The 19,000-nt window shown below is 67.3% G+C and overlaps 3 protein-coding genes across 3 annotated transcripts in view; all 3 read left to right on the top strand.

Moving 5' to 3' along the window:
- LOC140645756 (uncharacterized) overlaps window positions 1–2,792 on the top strand; it is a 3,384-nt gene extending 592 nt beyond the window's left edge. Inside the window, exons 2-11 of the mRNA XM_072849209.1 lie at window positions 3–59; window positions 134–184; window positions 274–351; window positions 659–715; window positions 1,134–1,190; window positions 1,375–1,431; window positions 1,533–1,597; window positions 2,015–2,084; window positions 2,256–2,302; window positions 2,651–2,792. Of these exons, the coding sequence (XP_072705310.1) occupies window positions 3–59; window positions 134–184; window positions 274–351; window positions 659–715; window positions 1,134–1,190; window positions 1,375–1,431; window positions 1,533–1,597; window positions 2,015–2,084; window positions 2,256–2,302; window positions 2,651–2,792 (681 nt within the window). The remainder of the gene's footprint in view (window positions 1–2; window positions 60–133; window positions 185–273; window positions 352–658; window positions 716–1,133; window positions 1,191–1,374; window positions 1,432–1,532; window positions 1,598–2,014; window positions 2,085–2,255; window positions 2,303–2,650) is intronic.
- A 1,817-nt stretch (window positions 2,793–4,609) lies between these two features.
- On the top strand, window positions 4,610–9,291 carry LOC140645755 (uncharacterized). The gene is made up of 11 exons (XM_072849208.1): window positions 4,610–4,650; window positions 6,447–6,555; window positions 6,630–6,680; window positions 6,770–6,847; window positions 7,156–7,212; window positions 7,634–7,690; window positions 7,875–7,931; window positions 8,033–8,097; window positions 8,514–8,583; window positions 8,756–8,802; window positions 9,150–9,291. The coding sequence occupies exons 1-11, from the start codon at window positions 4,610–4,612 to the stop codon at window positions 9,289–9,291; spliced, it is 774 nt and encodes a 257-aa protein (XP_072705309.1).
- Window positions 9,292–12,057: 2,766 nt separating this feature from the next.
- Window positions 12,058–15,794, top strand: LOC140645754 (uncharacterized). Its single transcript, XM_072849207.1, has 11 exons — window positions 12,058–12,113; window positions 12,951–13,060; window positions 13,135–13,185; window positions 13,275–13,352; window positions 13,661–13,717; window positions 14,135–14,191; window positions 14,376–14,432; window positions 14,534–14,598; window positions 15,016–15,085; window positions 15,258–15,304; window positions 15,653–15,794. The coding sequence occupies exons 2-11, from the start codon at window positions 12,959–12,961 to the stop codon at window positions 15,792–15,794; spliced, it is 726 nt and encodes a 241-aa protein (XP_072705308.1). The 5' UTR covers window positions 12,058–12,113; window positions 12,951–12,958.
- Window positions 15,795–19,000: the final 3,206 nt, after the last annotated feature.

Raw genomic sequence — 19,000 nt, 5'->3', positions numbered from 1 at the left:
AGCGCCTGGCGAGGTGTTCTGCAGAGTCCAAAAAGCAGAAGGAGCTGCTGCAGCGTCTGGTAGGTGTGGAGTGTTGTCCCCGGGGGCTGGGGCTGCAAGACCTGAGCCCCTGACCTCTCCTTTCCCCACGCAGGGGAAGAAGCAGGATGAGCTGCAGGAAACGATGGAGCAGCTCAGCGTGCAGGTCAGTGTCCCCTCTTCTGCCCGTGTCCCCCAGCTGCGGCGGCTGGGGCTGTGTCAGGCTCAGTGCCGTTGTCTGGCTCCTCTTCCCAGAAGCCTGTTGTGGTGCGGTGTTTTGAAAACATCCGCCAGGAGATCGAGCAGCTGGAGGAGTGGATGGCCCGGATGAAGGTGAGTTTAGCGAATCACAGAGGGGTCGAGGTTGGCAGGGACCTGTGGAGATCATCTTGTCTTGTGCAATGCCCCTGCTCAAAGCGGGGTCACCCAGAGCCAGTGGCTCAGGACCATGTCCAGGTGTGGACCGTGTCCGGAGTTGGGCCTGGGGTCCCTCTGTCTGCCCACAGTGCCTGCAGGGCTGGGACTGAGAGGGGACGCGAGGGCAAAGGACGTGCCCAAAGGGAGCCGGGAGGGGATAATGCCACTCCTGGGAGTGTCTCAGTGCCCTGATGGCTGCTCCTCTTCCTCTCCTCTCCCGCAGGAGCGCGTTGAGGTGGCAAACAGGGAGGCAGCCGCCGGCCTGGAAGAGGCACAGAAGGTAGAGGGGAGAAGGAGGCCTGTCCTGACGGGGTCAGGGAGGGGGTGCCAGTGCTGGGTCCGTGCACCCCAGCAGCCACGGGCAGTGGTGTGGCTGGGGAGGATGTTTACTGTGGGATATGGCCTCTGGCCATGATGGAGGGATCGGGCCTCTGGCTATCCCCCAGGCTCTTGGCTGTGGCTGTGCTGCACAGGGGAGCCTGATGTGGGTCTGCAGGCACAGCACTATGGCTTTGGGGAAGGGGTGGGACGAGTGACCCTCACTGGTGTGTCTGGGGACGCTGTGTGTAACAGGAACTCGGGCATGGGCTGGAGGGGGGTGCTGGGTAGTGTGGCGTTGGGCCCCGGCCAGTGTCCTGGGGGTCCTGCTCCACCGCCTGCTCCTCCTGGAGATGTTCCTGTTCCTTCCTCTTTGCCAGGCAAAGCTCTTTCACGGAGAGGCAGAGGGAGGCCCAGCAGCGCGGGAGCTGATCAAGGTCTGTGACCCGCATCCAGAAATCCCTCACGGGGTGGCCGGAGCTGCTGGGCAATGGCGCTAGCCCCAGGACACCTGGGTGCCTGTTGCCCTGTCCCTGGCCTGACCTCCCAGTGCCCTGGGGTCTGACTGGGGATGCCCTTTCCCACCACGGCTCCCTGCAATGTGTCCCACTTGCTTTGCAGTGGGAGCCCTGGCCAGAGTTGAGAGAAGGTCTTCAGGAGCAGGTTGAGGTCACGAAGGTACTGGGGACAGGAGGGACGGGGGCTCAGCATGTCTGTGGGGGGAAGCCCCTCAGAGCAGGCATGGCCTGGACTCCTGACCGGGACCTTTGCTTGTCCAGCTGCTCAGGAGCAAGCTCCGGCACCTCCTGGAGAGACGGGAAGGCCTCCGAGAGCCAGCAGCTTTGTGAGTGGCCGTGGGGCCCTGACTGAAACCTGGGGCAGCGGGGTGGGGGGTGCTGAGCAGCTCCGGGCAGAGCTGTGCCGCTTGCAGACATCTTTCTGGCTCCTGTCCGCTCCTCCAGCCTGCTGTGGAGAGCCCTTTGTCTTCTCCTAAGCGGCTCAAAACACCTCTGAGCAACTCGGGACTCGTGGAAGCAGCTCTGCGCAACTCTAAGCAGCTCCCAGGCTCTCCTCCACGCCCCGCAGGCCTGGGGTGGGACAGGGGCGGGGGGTGGGTCTGTGCAGTGCTGGGACGGCGGGGGTGCCTGGTGCCAGCCCCAGCAGAGGCTGGGCAGCACCCTGGCTCCCTGTTGGCCACCCGGGGGTTTGCCATGCTGGCCGAGGTCTCTTTTCACAGCCCCAAACCCCACGGTGTCCGTAGCAGGGGGAAGACGGCGCAGGCAGACAAGACGGAGGAGTCGCTGCTGCAGGAGATGGTGGCTGTGCGGCTGGTAGGAGAGACAACCCCGCTGTGGGCCTTGGGGAGGGAAGGGTCTGCACTGTGGCCGGGGGCCACGGGGGCACCGGTCTCAGCGGGGACGAGGGAGGGGGTCTGTCTGAGCCCCAAACCTCGTCCACCTCGCACACCCCAACACATGTCCCTGCTGTGCCTTGGCCTGTAGGAGGGGCGGCTGGCATCAAGGAGGCAGAAGATCACTTCTTGGCTGCGGTGAGTTGCCCAGGGGGCTCGGGGTGCCGGGGCTCTTCCATAGGCAGTGGGATGCCCGTGCCAGTGGTCCAAGGGTATCGGGCAGCTTTGGCCTTCTCTGGGATGAAATGGTGCAGTATTTCTTCTCTTCCCAGCTTGGGGGGCGTAGCACGGGGGATCTGGGGGCCCACTGGGCAGATGTAGAGTAGAGCTGCGAGAGATGCCTGGGCCCTTCAGCCCAGCCCTGAGCTGGGAGCGTTGTGCCCAGCAGGGTGCGAAGTCCCACGGTGGCATTCGAAGAGGGTGGTTGGAAAGAGCTGAGACACATTTGCACCCTGCTCTGCCTGACTCCTCTCTCCTGTCCCCCAGGAGCCTTCTTCTGTTCCTCGCCTTCCTGCAGCTCGCCGTCCTCCTCCTAGTCCTCCTGAAGACGGACGTCCTCAACTGGGTCCTGCCACCAAAGCTGGCGGCCGCCTTAGGGAGCTGCCCAGCGAGGTCCCAGTTGTTTTGAAATAAAGAAAGAAGTCTGTGATTGCAGGACAAGTGTGTGACCTCTTCAATGAATGTCAGCTGACGGGTCAGAGGGAGGTGGCTCCTGCTTTCCCTTCTGCCTGTGCGCGCCCCACGACGGCTCTGCCTCAGACCTGGCTCTTGCTTGAGTTGGAGGCCGGCAGTGCCCGTGGCTCGCCCGGCGAAGTGGGGAGCTCAGTTGTCGGCGTGGCGGTTCCCGCGGCGGTTCGGCTCGCGTTCCACGGCCGTCCCCCGGCGCTTGCCCGACAAGCCAGCCCCGCGTCTCCGAGGAGCCGGGAGGCGCGGAGAGCCGGAGCCGCCTGGCATGAGGAGTAAAGCCGGATCCCATGGGGCAGGGCGAGTGCGGATGGGGACGGACTCGGACAGCAGGTACCGCGGTGGAGAGGGGTCCCGGTTCCGTGGTGAATGCACGCAGCCGGGGAAGGGGGTCCAGCCTCTGCGGCGGCTTTGTCCCCTCCGCCGGTCCCCGAGGGTGCCCGATGACGGCGAAGGTTAGTGCCGGCATATGAGTCTTGCTGTGGATGATGCTGAGCATCTGATGGCGAGCGGTGATGGAGACGGACTCGGACAGCAGGTACGCGGCGCAGAGGGGGTCCTGCTTCCCCATGGCCGGAGCCAGGAGCTGGCAGAGCTGGCTGTAGAGCGGCCGAGCCTCACCGCTCGGGCCGAGCGGGAGTGCGTGCGGCCAAAGTGGGGATCTGCTGCAGCTGCGTCCAGAAGCTGTCCCACACCTCAGACCCCTGTGGGGCTCAGCATGAGGAGTCTCTCAAGCTCGGCGAGGTGGTGGTGGCTGCGCTGGGCAGCGCTCCCCTCCTGCAAGGAGGGCCCACGGAGCTGCTCGGCCACGTCCCTCGCTGATGCGACCCCACTGATGGCTGTGAGCACCCCCCACAGAGGGGTGCACACGGGTTGGGTCACCCGGGGGGGCTGCCCACTCCCGCCCGTGGGAGTGCCCCCGGGGTGAGCTCCGTGCAGGCAGCCCTGCGCGGTTTTGGGGCTCACCTGTGCCCAAGCACATGGCTATGTCCGGTTTCCTGAAGGATTCCCTGCCCTGATCCTCTTCCGCCAAGGGTCCGGCTGCCTTGCTCCAGCCTTTCCCCCGCCTCTGTGAGCCGGGACCCCTGAAGGCCGGGCGGGCCGGCAGAGACGGAGGCAAAGGCGGCCGGCAGTGCCTCAGCCTTGGCCCCCTCCTGCGTCCCCCGGCCCCGGCAGCCGTCCCGCCACGGCTCCGTCATCCCGACAAGATCATGGCCCGGCAACTGCCCGCAGGGCTCAAACCCGCCGTTGCCAGTGGGGCCCCCACCCCAGGGAAGCCCCTGCGCTGGGGGGACAGGATTGGCGCTAGGGGATGCAGCCGGGGGGTCCAGCCCCAGTGCCCGCTCCCCAAGCCGGGGGTCCCGCTGCCCCCATTACCTCAGGCTTGGGGGGTGTCGCGGCCCCACGCCCGGATCCACTCGGGGTTAGTTTAGCGCGAGGTTCTCCCGCACCAAAAACGAGGTTCCCCCCCTTCCCATGCCCCGGTACCAGCAACAGTCATCTCCGCCAGCCTGGGGGCCACGCGCCCCTGCCCCGGGCCGTCCCCACCCACTCGGGGTCATCCCCATCCCCACACGCACACCCTACCCCCCGCCCCACGGGGGGCGACAGGGAGGCGTCCCCCCGGGGGTGGCAGCTTTCCCACAGAGCGATTGGCGTTAGTGCGACGAGGAGGCTGCGGGGGGTGGGGGTTCTGCACCGTGACAAGGCGCGTTTAACAGCCGGGGCTGGGCCCCGCTCGTGCCCCAGCGCCCGAAGGAGATGCCCACACGGATGGACTTTGAGCTGAGCGGTTTATTGGGGTAAATCGGGGGGGTACGGAGACAGCCCCCCCGAGGTGGGAATGGAGGGCTGGGGAGGACCCTGGTGGCCCCACAGCCCCGTGGCCCCCTGTCCCCATCCCCAGCGGTGCTATTCCCATGGCCCCCTTGCCAGTTGCCCCCATCCCACGGGGCACATTCCAGCAATCTCATAGCCGGTGGCCCTGTCCCCAAGGCCCTGTCCCTGCCGACCCCACAGCCACAGGCCGGCACAGCCCCGGCTGCTCCCTGCCAGCTTCTCCAGCCACTCGCAGGTCTTGCTGCAAGGGGAAAGGCCCTGCCGGATGGAGGCCAGAGTGACGCGGGCTGCCAACTCCTGCGTGCGGCACCGCCGCACGCAGCCGCTCGAGGGGCCACAGCTGAAGCTCGTGGGTCACTGCCTGCCTGCCGCGTGCCCCCACCCCTTCCTCCTGGTGTCCCCCCGCGTGCCGGCAGCCGCGGCTCTCTGACCAAGAGAGGGACGCCATTCCTCTCGGGAGCCTGCAAGCGCGGGGCTGGATGCGTGAGCCCTGTGTTGGAGCCCACGCGGTGTGTCCGTCTGCGCACATCCATGGTGCAGGCGTGCGTGTGAGCACCTGCATGTGCCTGCTGGGAGTCCGTGCGCAGCCTGGCTCCTGCTTGGACTTGGGGCCAGGAGCTGCCGCAGCTGGACTCTGCGGGACAGGCATACCCCGCAGGGAGACGCTGACACGCGGCGCCCACGGTCACTCCTGCCCGTGCACTAGGAGTGGGTGCTGAGAGTGATGGCCTGTTTCCCCGGTGGCCGTGGCTGGGCCCCACGTCACCTCTTGGCGCCAGCGGGTATAAAGGGGGCTGCTCCCGGAGGCGGGGGAGCATCTGGAGGAGAAGCTCGGTGCTGCTGGGCAGGAGTTTGGAGAGGACTCGCCAAGGAGCTGTCCTGCGTCCGCTGTGCAGCCGAAGGCCCCTGACGGGGGAGAGGAGGGTGAGGGCAGAGTATCCCCACAGTCCCCGCGAGCCACGGCTGGGCAAGGGGCGGCGGGGGTCTGTGTGTGGCTGCGAGCGGTGGGGTGGGGGGAAGGCAGTAGCCTGGGCCGAGGCAGGGCCAGGTGGGGAGGTCGGCTACGCTGCTGGGGCTGGCGGGGGACCAAAAGGAAGGGGGTCCCGGGGGCGGGGGGTGTTGTGACCTGACAGGGCAGGATCGTGACGCTGGAGGTGTCGCAGAGGCCCCAGGGCAGGGCAGCCCCGCCAGCAGGAGGGGCCCCGCGGGTGCCCGGCACAGCAGGGGCGGGAAGCTCCTTCTCTCCTCAGCGGTCCCTGGGGCCCCCCACCTCCAGCCAAGTCCTGGGCACCCAGCTGGCACAGGCCAAGCCGGGCACAGGACTGGTGCGCGCGTGCGTGCGCACAGGGCTGCCGGCTGCGGGGGGTGCAGGCGCGTCAGTGCAGTTGGCTGACGGTGCCCCTCTCTGCGGGGAGGCTCCCGTGCCAGCCCTGGGCGTCCCTGACTCTGCAAGTGCGTGGCCGTGTTCCGTGCGTGAGAGAGAGCGGGTGCGCCCGTGCTTGGGGAGCACAAGGGGGTGCATGGCTGTCCCCGTGGGCGTATGGCTGTACCTGTGCCAGCACCCGCGGTGCTGGGCACAGCTGCAGGTGAGCAGGGTGGCGTGCCTGTGCGCAGCCGTGCAGGGGGTGCCTTCCCCTGAGTGCACCCGCGTGTCCGTGTGCGGTCGTGTGCCAGGGTAGGGCAGCATCTCCGCGAGTGTCCGTGCCTGACAAGTGCCCGTGGCTGTGCCCCTCACACCCTGCTGGCTGCCCACCCCCAGGTGCAGCCATGCGGACGGAAGAGTTGAAGGAAGAGCTCTGCGTGCTCCGGGAGCGCCTGGCGAGGTGTTCTGCAGAGTCCAAAAGCAGAAGGAGCTGCTGCAGCGTCTGGTAGGTGTGGAGTGTTGTCCCCGGGGGCTGGGGCTGCAAGACCTGAGCCCCTGACCTCTCCTTTCCCCACGCAGGGGAAGAAGCAGGATGAGCTGCAGGAAACGATGGAGCAGCTCAGCGTGCAGGTCAGTGTCCCCTCTTCTGCCCGTGTCCCCCAGCTGCGGCGGCTGGGGCTGTGTCAGGCTCAGTGCCGTTGTCTGGCTCCTCTTCCCAGAAGCCTGTTGTGGTGCGGTGTTTTGAAAACATCCGCCAGGAGATCGAGCAGCTGGAGGAGTGGATGGCCCGGATGAAGGTGAGTTTAGCGAATCACAGAGGGGTCGAGGTTGGCAGGGACCTGTGGAGATCATCTTGTCTTGTGCAATGCCCCTGCTCAAAGCGGGGTCACCCAGAGCCAGTGGCTCAGGACCATGTCCAGGTGTGGACCGTGTCCGGAGTTGGGCCTGGGGGTCCCTCTGTCTGCCCACAGTGCCTGCAGGGCTGGGACTGAGAGGGGACGCGAGGGCAAAGGACGTGCCCAAAGGGAGCCGGGAGGGGATAATGCCACTCCTGGGAGTGTCTCAGTGCCCTGATGGCTGCTCCTCTTCCTCTCCTCTCCCGCAGGAGCGCGTTGAGGTGGCAAACAGGGAGGCAGCCGCCGGCCTGGAAGAGGCACAGAAGGTAGAGGGGAGAAGGAGGCCTGTCCTGACGGGGTCAGGGAGGGGGGGTGCCAGTGCTGGGTCCGTGCACCCCAGCAGCCACGGGCAGTGGTGTGGCTGGGGAGGATGTTTACTGTGGGATATGGCCTCTGGCCATGATGGAGGGATCGGGCCTCTGGCTATCCCCCAGGCTCTTGGCTGTGGCTGTGCTGCACAGGGGAGCCTGATGTGGGTCTGCAGGCACAGCACTATGGCTTTGGGGAAGGGGGTGGGACGAGTGACCCTCACTGGTGTGTCTGGGGACGCTGTGTGTAACAGGAACTCGGGCATGGGCTGGAGGGGGGTGCTGGGTAGTGTGGCGTTGGGCCCCGGCCAGTGTCCTGGGGGTCCTGCTCCACCGCCTGCTCCTCCTGGAGATGTTCCTGTTCCTTCCTCTTTGCCAGGCAAAGCTCTTTCACGGAGAGGCAGAGGGAGGCCCAGCAGCGCGGGAGCTGATCAAGGTCTGTGACCCGCATCCAGAAATCCCTCACGGGGTGGCCGGAGCTGCTGGGCAATGGCGCTAGCCCCAGGACACCTGGGTGCCTGTTGCCCTGTCCCTGGCCTGACCTCCCAGTGCCCTGGGGTCTGACTGGGGATGCCCTTTCCCACCACGGCTCCCTGCAATGTGTCCCACTTGCTTTGCAGTGGGAGCCCTGGCCAGAGTTGAGAGAAGGTCTTCAGGAGCAGGTTGAGGTCACGAAGGTACTGGGGACAGGAGGGACGGGGGCTCAGCATGTCTGTGGGGGGAAGCCCCTCAGAGCAGGCATGGCCTGGACTCCTGACCGGGACCTTTGCTTGTCCAGCTGCTCAGGAGCAAGCTCCGGCACCTCCTGGAGAGACGGGAAGGCCTCCGAGAGCCAGCAGCTTTGTGAGTGGCCGTGGGGCCCTGACTGAAACCTGGGGCAGCGGGGTGGGGGTGCTGAGCAGCTCCGGGCAGAGCTGTGCCGCTTGCAGACATCTTTCTGGCTCCTGTCCGCTCCTCCAGCCTGCTGTGGAGAGCCCTTTGTCTTCTCCTAAGCGGCTCAAAACACCTCTGAGCAACTCGGGACTCGTGGAAGCAGCTCTGCGCAACTCTAAGCAGCTCCCAGGCTCTCCTCCACGCCCCGCAGGCCTGGGGTGGGACAGGGGCGGGGGGTGGGTCTGTGCAGTGCTGGGACGGCGGGGGTGCCTGGTGCCAGCCCCAGCAGAGGCTGGGCAGCACCCTGGCTCCCTGTTGGCCACCCGGGGGTTTGCCATGCTGGCCGAGGTCTCTTTTCACAGCCCCAAACCCCACGGTGTCCGTAGCAGGGGGAAGACGGCGCAGGCAGACAAGACGGAGGAGTCGCTGCTGCAGGAGATGGTGGCTGTGCGGCTGGTAGGAGAGACAACCCCGCTGTGGGCCTTGGGGAGGGAAGGGTCTGCACTGTGGCCGGGGGCCACGGGGGCACCGGTCTCAGCGGGGACGAGGGAGGGGGTCTGTCTGAGCCCCCAAACCTCGTCCACCTCGCACACCCCAACACATGTCCCTGCTGTGCCTTGGCCTGTAGGAGGGGCGGCTGGCATCAAGGAGGCAGAAGATCACTTCTTGGCTGCGGTGAGTTGCCCGGGGGGCCGGGGGTGCCGGGGCTCTTCCATAGGCAGTGGGATGCCCGTGCCAGTGGTCCAAGGGTATCGGGCAGCTTTGGCCTTCTCTGGGATGAAATGGTGCAGTATTTCTTCTCTTCCCAGCTTGGGGGGCGTAGCACGGGGATCTGGGGGCCCACTGGGCAGATGTAGAGTAGAGCTGCGAGAGATGCCTGGGCCCTTCAGCCCAGCCCTGAGCTGGGAGCGTTGTGCCCAGCAGGGTGCGAAGTCCCACGGTGGCATTCGAAGAGGGTGGTTGGAAAGAGCTGAGACACATTTGCACCCTGCTCTGCCTGACTCCTCTCTCCTGTCCCCCAGGAGCCTTCTTCTGTTCCTCGCCTTCCTGCAGCTCGCCGTCCTCCTCCTAGTCCTCCTGAAGACGGACGTCCTCAACTGGGTCCTGCCACCAAAGCTGGCGGCCGCCTTGAGGAGCTGCCCAGCGAGGTCCCAGTTGTTTTGAAATAAAGAAAGAAGTCTGTGATTGCAGGACAAGTGTGTGACCTCTTCAATGAATGTCAGCTGACGGGTCAGAGGGAGGTGGCTCCTGCTTTCCCTTCTGCCTGTGCGCGCCCCACGACGGCTCTGCCTCAGACCTGGCTCTTGCTTGAGTTGGAGGCCGGCAGTGCCCGTGGCTCGCCCGGCGAAGTGGGGAGCTCAGTTGTCGGCGTGGCGGTTCCCGCGGCGGTTCGGCTCGCGTTCCACGGCCGGCCCCGGCGCTTGCCCGACAAGCCAGCCCCGCGTCTCCGAGGAGCCGGGAGGCGCGGAGAGCCGGAGCCGCCTGGCATGAGGAGTAAAGCCGGATCCCATGGGGCAGGGCGAGTGCGGATGGGGACGGACTCGGACAGCAGGTACCGCGGTGGAGAGGGGGTCCCGGTTCCGTGGTGAATGCACGCAGCCGGGGAAGGGGGTCCAGCCTCTGCGGCGGCTTTGTCCCCTCCGCCGGTCCCCGAGGGTGCCCGATGACGGCGAAGGTTAGTGCCGGCATATGAGTCTTGCTGTGGATGATGCTGAGCATCTGATGGCGAGCGGTGATGGAGACGGACTCGGACAGCAGGTACGCGGCGCAGAGGGGGTCCTGCTTCCCCATGGCCGGAGCCAGGAGCTGGCAGAGCTGGCTGTAGAGCGGCCGAGCCTCACCGCTCGGGCCGAGCGGGAGTGCGTGCGGCCAAAGTGGGGATCTGCTGCAGCTGCGTCCAGAAGCTGTCCCACACCTCAGACCCCTGTGGGGCTCAGCATGAGGAGTCTCTCAAGCTCGGCGAGGTGGTGGTGGCTGCGCTGGGCAGCGCTCCCCTCCTGCAAGGAGGGCCCACGGAGCTGCTCGGCCACGTCCCTCGCTGATGCGACCCCACTGATGGCTGTGAGCACCCCCCACAGAGGGGTGCACACGGGTTGGGTCACGCGGGGGGGCTGCCCACTCCCGCCCGTGGGAGTGCCCCCGGGGTGAGCTCCGTGCAGGCAGCCCTGCGCGGTTTTGGGGCTCACCTGTGCCCAAGCACATGGCTATGTCCGGTTTCCTGAAGGATTCCCTGCCCTGATCCTCTTCCGCCAAGGGTCCGGCTGCCTTGCTCCAGCCTTTCCCCCGCCTCTGTGAGCCGGGACCCCTGAAGGCCGGGCGGGCCGGCAGAGACGGAGGCAAAGGCGGCCGGCAGTGCCTCAGCCTTGGCCCCCTCCTGCGTCCCCCGGCCCCGGCAGCCGTCCCGCCACGGCTCCGTCATCCCGACAAGATCATGGCCCGGCAACTGCCCGCAGGGCTCAAACCCGCCGTTGCCAGTGGGGCCCCCACCCCAGGGAAGCCCCTGCGCTGGGGGGACAGGATTGGCGCTAGGGGATGCAGCCGGGGGGTCCAGCCCCAGTGCCCGCTCCCCAAGCCGGGGGGTCCCGCTGCCCCCCATTACCTCAGGCTTGGGGGGTGTCGCGGCCCCACGCCCGGATCCACTCGGGGTTAGTTTAGCGCGAGGTTCTCCCGCACCAAAAACGAGGTTCCCCCCCTTCCCATGCCCCGGTACCAGCAACAGTCATCTCCGCCAGCCTGGGGGGGCCACGCGCCCCTGCCCCGGGCCGTCCCCACCCACTCGGGGTCATCCCCCTCCCCACACGCACACCCCACCCCCGCCCCACGGGTGGCGACAGGGAGACGTCCCCCGTGGGTGGCAGCTTTCCCACAGAGCGATTGGCGTTAGTGCGACGAGGAGGCTGCGGGGGGGTGGGGGGTTCTGCACCGTGACAAGGCGCGTTTAACAGCCGGGGGCTGGGCCCCGCTCGTGCCCCAGCGCCCGAAGGAGATGCCCACACGGATGGACTTTGAGCTGAGCGGTTTATTGGGGTAAATCGGGGGGGTACGGAGACAGCCCCCGAGGTGGGAATGGAGGGCTGGGGAGGACCCTGGTGGCCCCACAGCCCCGTGGCCCCCTGTCCCCATCCCCAGCGGTGCTATTCCCATGGCCCCCTTGCCAGTTGCCCCCCCATCCCACGGGGCACATTCCAGCAATCTCATAGCCGGTGGCCCTGTCCCCAAGGCCCTGTCCCTGCCGACCCCACAGCCACAGGCCGGCACAGCCCCGGCTGCTCCCTGCCAGCTTCTCCAGCCACTCGCAGGTCTTGCTGCAAGGGGAAAGGCCCTGCCGGATGGAGGCCAGAGTGACGCGGGCTGCCAACTCCTGCGTGCGGCACCGCCGCACGCAGCCGCTCGAGGGGCCACAGCTGAAGCTCGTGGGTCACTGCCTGCCTGCCGCGTGCCCCCACCCCTTCCTCCTGGTGTCCCCCGCGTGCCGGCAGCCGCGGCTCTCTGACCAAGAGAGGGACGCCATTCCTCTCGGGAGCCTGCAAGCGCGGGGCTGGATGCGTGAGCCCTGTGTTGGAGCCCACGCGGTGTGTCCGTCTGCGCACATCCATGGTGCAGGCGTGCGTGTGAGCACCTGCATGTGCCTGCTGGGAGTCCGTGCGCAGCCTGGCTCCTGCTTGGACTTGGGGCCAGGAGCTGCCGCAGCTGGACTCTGCGGGACAGGCATACCCCGCAGGGAGACGCTGACACGCGGCGCCCACGGTCACTCCTGCCCGTGCACTAGGAGTGGGTGCTGAGAGTGATGGCCTGTTTCCCCGGTGGCCGTGGCTGGGCCCCACGTCACCTCTTGGCGCCAGCGGGTATAAAGGGGCTGCTCCCGGAGGCGGGGGAGCATCTGGAGGAGAAGCTCGGTGCTGCTGGGCAGGAGTTTGGAGAGGACTCGCCAAGGAGCTGTCCTGCGTCCGCTGTGCAGCCGAAGGCCCCTGACGGGGGAGAGGAGGGTGAGGGCAGAGTATCCCCACAGTCCCCGCGAGCCACGGCTGGGCAAGGGGCGGCGGGGGTCTGTGTGTGGCTGCGAGCGGTGGGGTGGGGGGAAGGCAGTAGCCTGGGCCGAGGCAGGGCCAGGTGGGGAGGTCGGCTACGCTGCTGGGGCTGGCGGGGGACCAAAAGGAAGGGGTCCCGGGGGCGGGGGTGTTGTGACCTGACAGGGCAGGATCGTGACGCTGGAGGTGTCGCAGAGGCCCCAGGGCAGGGCAGCCCCGCCAGCAGGAGGGGCCCCGCGGGTGCCCGGCACAGCAGGGGCGGGGAAGCTCCTTCTCTCCTCAGCGGTCCCTGGGGCCCCCCCCCCCCTCCAGCCAAGTCCTGGGCACCCAGCTGGCACAGGCCAAGCCGGGCACAGGACTGGTGCGCGCGTGCGTGCGCACAGGGCTGCCGGCTGCGGGGGGTGCAGGCGCGTCAGTGCAGTTGGCTGACGGTGCCCCTCTCTGCGGGGAGGCTCCCGTGCCAGCCCTGGGCGTCCCTGACTCTGCAAGTGCGTGGCCGTGTTCCGTGCGTGAGAGAGAGCGGGTGCGCCCGTGCTTGGGGAGCACAAGGGGGTGCATGGCTGTCCCCGTGGGCGTATGGCTGTACCTGTGCCAGCACCCGCGGTGCTGGGCACAGCTGCAGGTGAGCAGGGTGGCGTGCCTGTGCGCAGCCGTGCAGGGGGTGCCTTCCCCTGAGTGCACCCGCGTGTCCGTGTGCGGTCGTGTGCCAGGGTAGGGCAGCATCTCCGCGAGTGTCCGTGCCTGACAAGTGCCCGTGGCTGTGCCCCTCACACCCTGCTGGCTGCCCACCCCCAGGTGCAGCCATGCGGACGGAAGAGTTGAAGGAAGAGCTCTGCGTGCTCCGGGAGCGCCTGGCGAGGTGTTCTGCAGAGTCCAAAAAGCAGAAGGAGCTGCTGCAGCGTCTGGTAGGTGTGGAGTGTTGTCCCCGGGGGCTGGGGCTGCAAGACCTGAGCCCCTGACCTCTCCTTTCCCCACGCAGGGGAAGAAGCAGGATGAGCTGCAGGAAACGATGGAGCAGCTCAGCGTGCAGGTCAGTGTCCCCTCTTCTGCCCGTGTCCCCCAGCTGCGGCGGCTGGGGCTGTGTCAGGCTCAGTGCCGTTGTCTGGCTCCTCTTCCCAGAAGCCTGTTGTGGTGCGGTGTTTTGAAAACATCCGCCAGGAGATCGAGCAGCTGGAGGAGTGGATGGCCCGGATGAAGGTGAGTTTAGCGAATCACAGAGGGGTCGAGGTTGGCAGGGACCTGTGGAGATCATCTTGTCTTGTGCAATGCCCCTGCTCAAAGCGGGGTCACCCAGAGCCAGTGGCTCAGGACCATGTCCAGGTGTGGACCGTGTCCGGAGTTGGGCCTGGGGGTCCCTCTGTCTGCCCACAGTGCCTGCAGGGCTGGGACTGAGAGGGGACGCGAGGGCAAAGGACGTGCCCAAAGGGAGCCGGGAGGGGATAATGCCACTCCTGGGAGTGTCTCAGTGCCCTGATGGCTGCTCCTCTTCCTCTCCTCTCCCGCAGGAGCGCGTTGAGGTGGCAAACAGGGAGGCAGCCGCCGGCCTGGAAGAGGCACAGAAGGTAGAGGGGAGAAGGAGGCCTGTCCTGACGGGGTCAGGGAGGGGGTGCCAGTGCTGGGTCCGTGCACCCCAGCAGCCACGGGCAGTGGTGTGGCTGGGGAGGATGTTTACTGTGGGATATGGCCTCTGGCCATGATGGAGGGATCGGGCCTCTGGCTATCCCCAGGCTCTTGGCTGTGGCTGTGCTGCACAGGGGAGCCTGATGTGGGTCTGCAGGCACAGCACTATGGCTTTGGGGAAGGGGTGGGACGAGTGACCCTCACTGGTGTGTCTGGGGACGCTGTGTGTAACAGGAACTCGGGCATGGGCTGGAGGGGGGTGCTGGGTAGTGTGGCGTTGGGCCCCGGCCAGTGTCCTGGGGGTCCTGCTCCACCGCCTGCTCCTCCTGGAGATGTTCCTGTTCCTTCCTCTTTGCCAGGCAAAGCTCTTTCACGGAGAGGCAGAGGGAGGCCCAGCAGCGCGGGAGCTGATCAAGGTCTGTGACCCGCATCCAGAAATCCCTCACGGGGTGGCCGGAGCTGCTGGGCAATGGCGCTAGCCCCAGGACACCTGGGTGCCTGTTGCCCTGTCCCTGGCCTGACCTCCCAGTGCCCTGGGGTCTGACTGGGGATGCCCTTTCCCACCACGGCTCCCTGCAATGTGTCCCACTTGCTTTGCAGTGGGAGCCCTGGCCAGAGTTGAGAGAAGGTCTTCAGGAGCAGGTTGAGGTCACGAAGGTACTGGGGACAGGAGGGACGGGGGCTCAGCATGTCTGTGGGGGGAAGCCCCTCAGAGCAGGCATGGCCTGGACTCCTGACCGGGACCTTTGCTTGTCCAGCTGCTCAGGAGCAAGCTCCGGCACCTCCTGGAGAGACGGGAAGGCCTCCGAGAGCCAGCAGCTTTGTGAGTGGCCGTGGGGCCCTGACTGAAACCTGGGGCAGCGGGGTGGGGGGTGCTGAGCAGCTCCGGGCAGAGCTGTGCCGCTTGCAGACATCTTTCTGGCTCCTGTCCGCTCCTCCAGCCTGCTGTGGAGAGCCCTTTGTCTTCTCCTAAGCGGCTCAAAACACCTCTGAGCAACTCGGGACTCGTGGAAGCAGCTCTGCGCAACTCTAAGCAGCTCCCAGGCTCTCCTCCACGCCCCGCAGGCCTGGGGTGGGACAGGGGCGGGGGGTGGGTCTGTGCAGTGCTGGGACGGCGGGGGTGCCTGGTGCCAGCCCCAGCAGAGGCTGGGCAGCACCCTGGCTCCCTGTTGGCCACCCGGGGGTTTGCCATGCTGGCCGAGGTCTCTTTTCACAGCCCCAAACCCCACGGTGTCCGTAGCAGGGGGAAGACGGCGCAGGCAGACAAGACGGAGGAGTCGCTGCTGCAGGAGATGGTGGCTGTGCGGCTGGTAGGAGAGACAACCCCGCTGTGGGCCTTGGGGAGGGAAGGGTCTGCACTGTGGCCGGGGGCCACGGGGGCACCGGTCTCAGCGGGGACGAGGGAGGGGGTCTGTCTGAGCCCCCAAACCTCGTCCACCTCGCACACCCCAACACATGTCCCTGCTGTGCCTTGGCCTGTAGGAGGGGCGGCTGGCATCAAGGAGGCAGAAGATCACTTCTTGGCTGCGGTGAGTTGCCCAGGGGGCTCGGGGTGCCGGGGCTCTTCCATAGGCAGTGGGATGCCCGTGCCAGTGGTCCAAGGGTATCGGGCAGCTTTGGCCTTCTCTGGGATGAAATGGTGCAGTATTTCTTCTCTTCCCAGCTTGGGGGGCGTAGCACGGGGGATCTGGGGGCCCACTGGGCAGATGTAGAGTAGAGCTGCGAGAGATGCCTGGGCCCTTCAGCCCAGCCCTGAGCTGGGAGCGTTGTGCCCAGCAGGGTGCGAAGTCCCACGGTGGCATTCGAAGAGGGTGGTTGGAAAGAGCTGAGACACATTTGCACCCTGCTCTGCCTGACTCCTCTCTCCTGTCCCCCAGGAGCCTTCTTCTGTTCCTCGCCTTCCTGCAGCTCGCCGTCCTCCTCCTAGTCCTCCTGAAGACGGACGTCCTCAACTGGGTCCTGCCACCAAAGCTGGCGGCCGCCTTAGGGAGCTGCCCAGCGAGGTCCCAGTTGTTTTGAAATAAAGAAAGAAGTCTGTGATTGCAGGACAAGTGTGTGACCTCTTCAATGAATGTCAGCTGACGGGTCAGAGGGAGGTGGCTCCTGCTTTCCCTTCTGCCTGTGCGCGCCCCACGACGGCTCTGCCTCAGACCTGGCTCTTGCTTGAGTTGGAGGCCGGCAGTGCCCGTGGCTCGCCCGGCGAAGTGGGGAGCTCAGTTGTCGGCGTGGCGGTTCCCGCGGCGGTTCGGCTCGCGTTCCACGGCCGTCCCCCGGCGCTTGCCCGACAAGCCAGCCCCGCGTCTCCGAGGAGCCGGGAGGCGCGGAGAGCCGGAGCCGCCTGGCATGAGGAGTAAAGCCGGATCCCATGGGGCAGGGCGAGTGCGGATGGGGACGGACTCGGACAGCAGGTACCGCGGTGGAGAGGGGTCCCGGTTCCGTGGTGAATGCACGCAGCCGGGGAAGGGGGTCCAGCCTCTGCGGCGGCTTTGTCCCCTCCGCCGGTCCCCGAGGGTGCCCGATGACGGCGAAGGTTAGTGCCGGCATATGAGTCTTGCTGTGGATGATGCTGAGCATCTGATGGCGAGCGGTGATGGAGACGGACTCGGACAGCAGGTACGCGGCGCAGAGGGGGTCCTGCTTCCCCATGGCCGGAGCCAGGAGCTGGCAGAGCTGGCTGTAGAGCGGCCGAGCCTCACCGCTCGGGCCGAGCGGGAGTGCGTGCGGCCAAAGTGGGGATCTGCTGCAGCTGCGTCCAGAAGCTGTCCCACACCTCAGACCCCTGTGGGGCTCAGCATGAGGAGTCTCTCAAGCTCGGCGAGGTGGTGGTGGCTGCGCTGGGCAGCGCTCCCCTCCTGCAAGGAGGGCCCACGGAGCTGCTCGGCCACGTCCCTCGCTGATGCGACCCCACTGATGGCTGTGAGCACCCCCACAGAGGGGTGCACACGGGTTGGGTCACGCGGGGGGGCTGCCCACTCCCGCCCGTGGGAGTGCCCCGGGTGAGCTCCGTGCAGGCAGCCCTGCGCGGTTTTGGGGCTCACCTGTGCCCACGCACATGGCTATGTCCGGTTTCCTGAAGGATTCCCTGCCCTGATCCTCTTCCGCCAAGGGTCCGGCTGCCTTGCTCCAGCCTTTCCCCCGCCTCTGTGAGCCGGGACCCCTGAAGGCCGGGCGGGCCGGCAGAGACGGAGGCAAAGGCGGCCGGCAGTGCCTCAGCCTTGGCCCCCTCCTGCGTCCCCCGGCCCCGGCAGCCGTCCCGCCACGGCTCCGTCATCCCGACAAGATCATGGCCCGGCAACTGCCCGCAGGGCTCAAACCCGCCGTTGCCAGTGGGGCCCCCACCCCAGGGAAGCCCCTGCGCTGGGGGGACAGGATTGGCGCTAGGGGATGCAGCCGGGGGGTCCAGCCCCAGTGCCCGCTCCCCAAGCCGGGGGTCCCGCTGCCCCCATTACCTCAGGCTTGGGGGGTGTCGCGGCCCCACGCCCGGATCCACTCGGGGTTAGTTTAGCGCGAGGTTCTCCCGCACCAAAAACGAGGTTCCCCCCCTTCCCATGCCCCGGTACCAGCAACAGTCATCTCCGCCAGCCTGGGGGGGCCACGCGCCCCTGCCCCGGGCCGTCCCCACCCACTCGGGGTCATCCCCATCCCCACACGCACACCCTACCCCCCGCCCCACGGGTGGCGACAGGGAGACGTCCCCCGTGGGTGGCAGCTTTCCCACAGAGCGATTGGCGTTAGTGCGACGAGGAGGCTGCGGGGGGGTGGGGGGTTCTGCACCGTGACAAGGCGCGTTTAACAGCCGGGGGCTGGGCCCCGCTCGTGCCCCAGCGCCCGAAGGAGATGCCCACACGGATGGACTTTGAGCTGAGCGGTTTATTGGGGTAAATCGGGGGGGTACGGAGACAGCCCCCCCGAGGTGGGAATGGAGGGCTGGGGAGGACCCTGGTGGCCCCACAGCCCCGTGGCCCCCTGTCCCCATCCCCAGCGGTGCTATTCCCATGGCCCCCTTGCCAGTTGCCCCCCCATCCCACGGGGCACATTCCAGCAATCTCATAGCCGGTGGCCCTGTCCCCAAGGCCCTGTCCCTGCCGACCCCACAGCCACAGGCCGGCACAGCCCCGGCTGCTCCCTGCCAGCTTCTCCAGCCACTCGCAGGTCTTGCTGCAAGGGGAAAGGCCCTGCCGGATGGAGGCCAGAGTGACGCGGGCTGCCAACTCCTGCGTGCGGCACCGCCGCACGCAGCCGCTCGAGGGGCCACAGCTGAAGCTCGTGGGTCACTGCCTGCCTGCCGCGTGCCCCCACCCCTTCCTCCTGGTGTCCCCCGCGTGCCGGCAGCCGCGGCTCTCTGACCAAGAGAGGGACGCCATTCCTCTCGGGAGCCTGCAAGCGCGGGGCTGGATGCGTGAGCCCTGTGTTGGAGCCCACGCGGTGTGTCCGTCTGCGCACATCCATGGTGCAGGCGTGCGTGTGAGCACCTGCATGTGCCTGCTGGGAGTCCGTGCGCAGCCTGGCTCCTGCTTGGACTTGGGGCCAGGAGCTGCCGCAGCTGGACTCTGCGGGACAGGCATACCCCGCAGGGAGACGCTGACACGCGGCGCCCACGGTCACTCCTGCCCGTGCACTAGGAGTGGGTGCTGAGAGTGATGGCCTGTTTCCCCGGTGGCCGTGGCTGGGCCCCACGTCACCTCTTGGCGCCAGCCCCAGGGAGGTGATTGCCGCGTCACAGTGGGCAGCAGCGGTGGCCGTGTCACCGCGATGTCACTGTGGGCTTGTGACACGGGCGCCCTGGCGGGTATAAAGGGGCTGCTCCCGGAGGCGGGGGAGCATCTGGAGGAGAAGCTCGGTGCTGCTGGGCAGGAGTTTGGAGAGGACTCGCCAAGGAGCTGTCCTGCGTCCGCTGTGCAGCCGAAGGCCCCTGACGGGGGAGAGGAGGGTGAGGGCAGAGTATCCCCACAGTCCCCGCGAGCCACGGCTGGGCAAGGGGCGGCGGGGGTCTGTGTGTGGCTGCGAGCGGTGGGGTGGGGGGAAGGCAGTAGCCTGGGCCGAGGCAGGGCCAGGTGGGGAGGTCGGCTACGCTGCTGGGGCTGGCGGGGGACCAAAGGAAGGGGGTCCCGGGGGCGGGGGGTGTTGTGACCTGACAGGGCAGGATCGTGACGCTGGAGGTGTCGCAGAGGCCCCAGGGCAGGGCAGCCCCGCCAGCAGGAGGGGCCCCGCGGGTGCCCGGCACA

This window comes from Ciconia boyciana, unplaced genomic scaffold, assembly GCF_034638445.1.
Source record: "Ciconia boyciana unplaced genomic scaffold, ASM3463844v1 HiC_scaffold_38, whole genome shotgun sequence".
NCBI classification, from domain to species: Eukaryota; Metazoa; Chordata; class Aves; order Ciconiiformes; family Ciconiidae; genus Ciconia; species Ciconia boyciana.
Note: the sequence above shows the minus strand (reverse complement) of the source record. Positions and strands in the feature narration are given on the sequence as shown.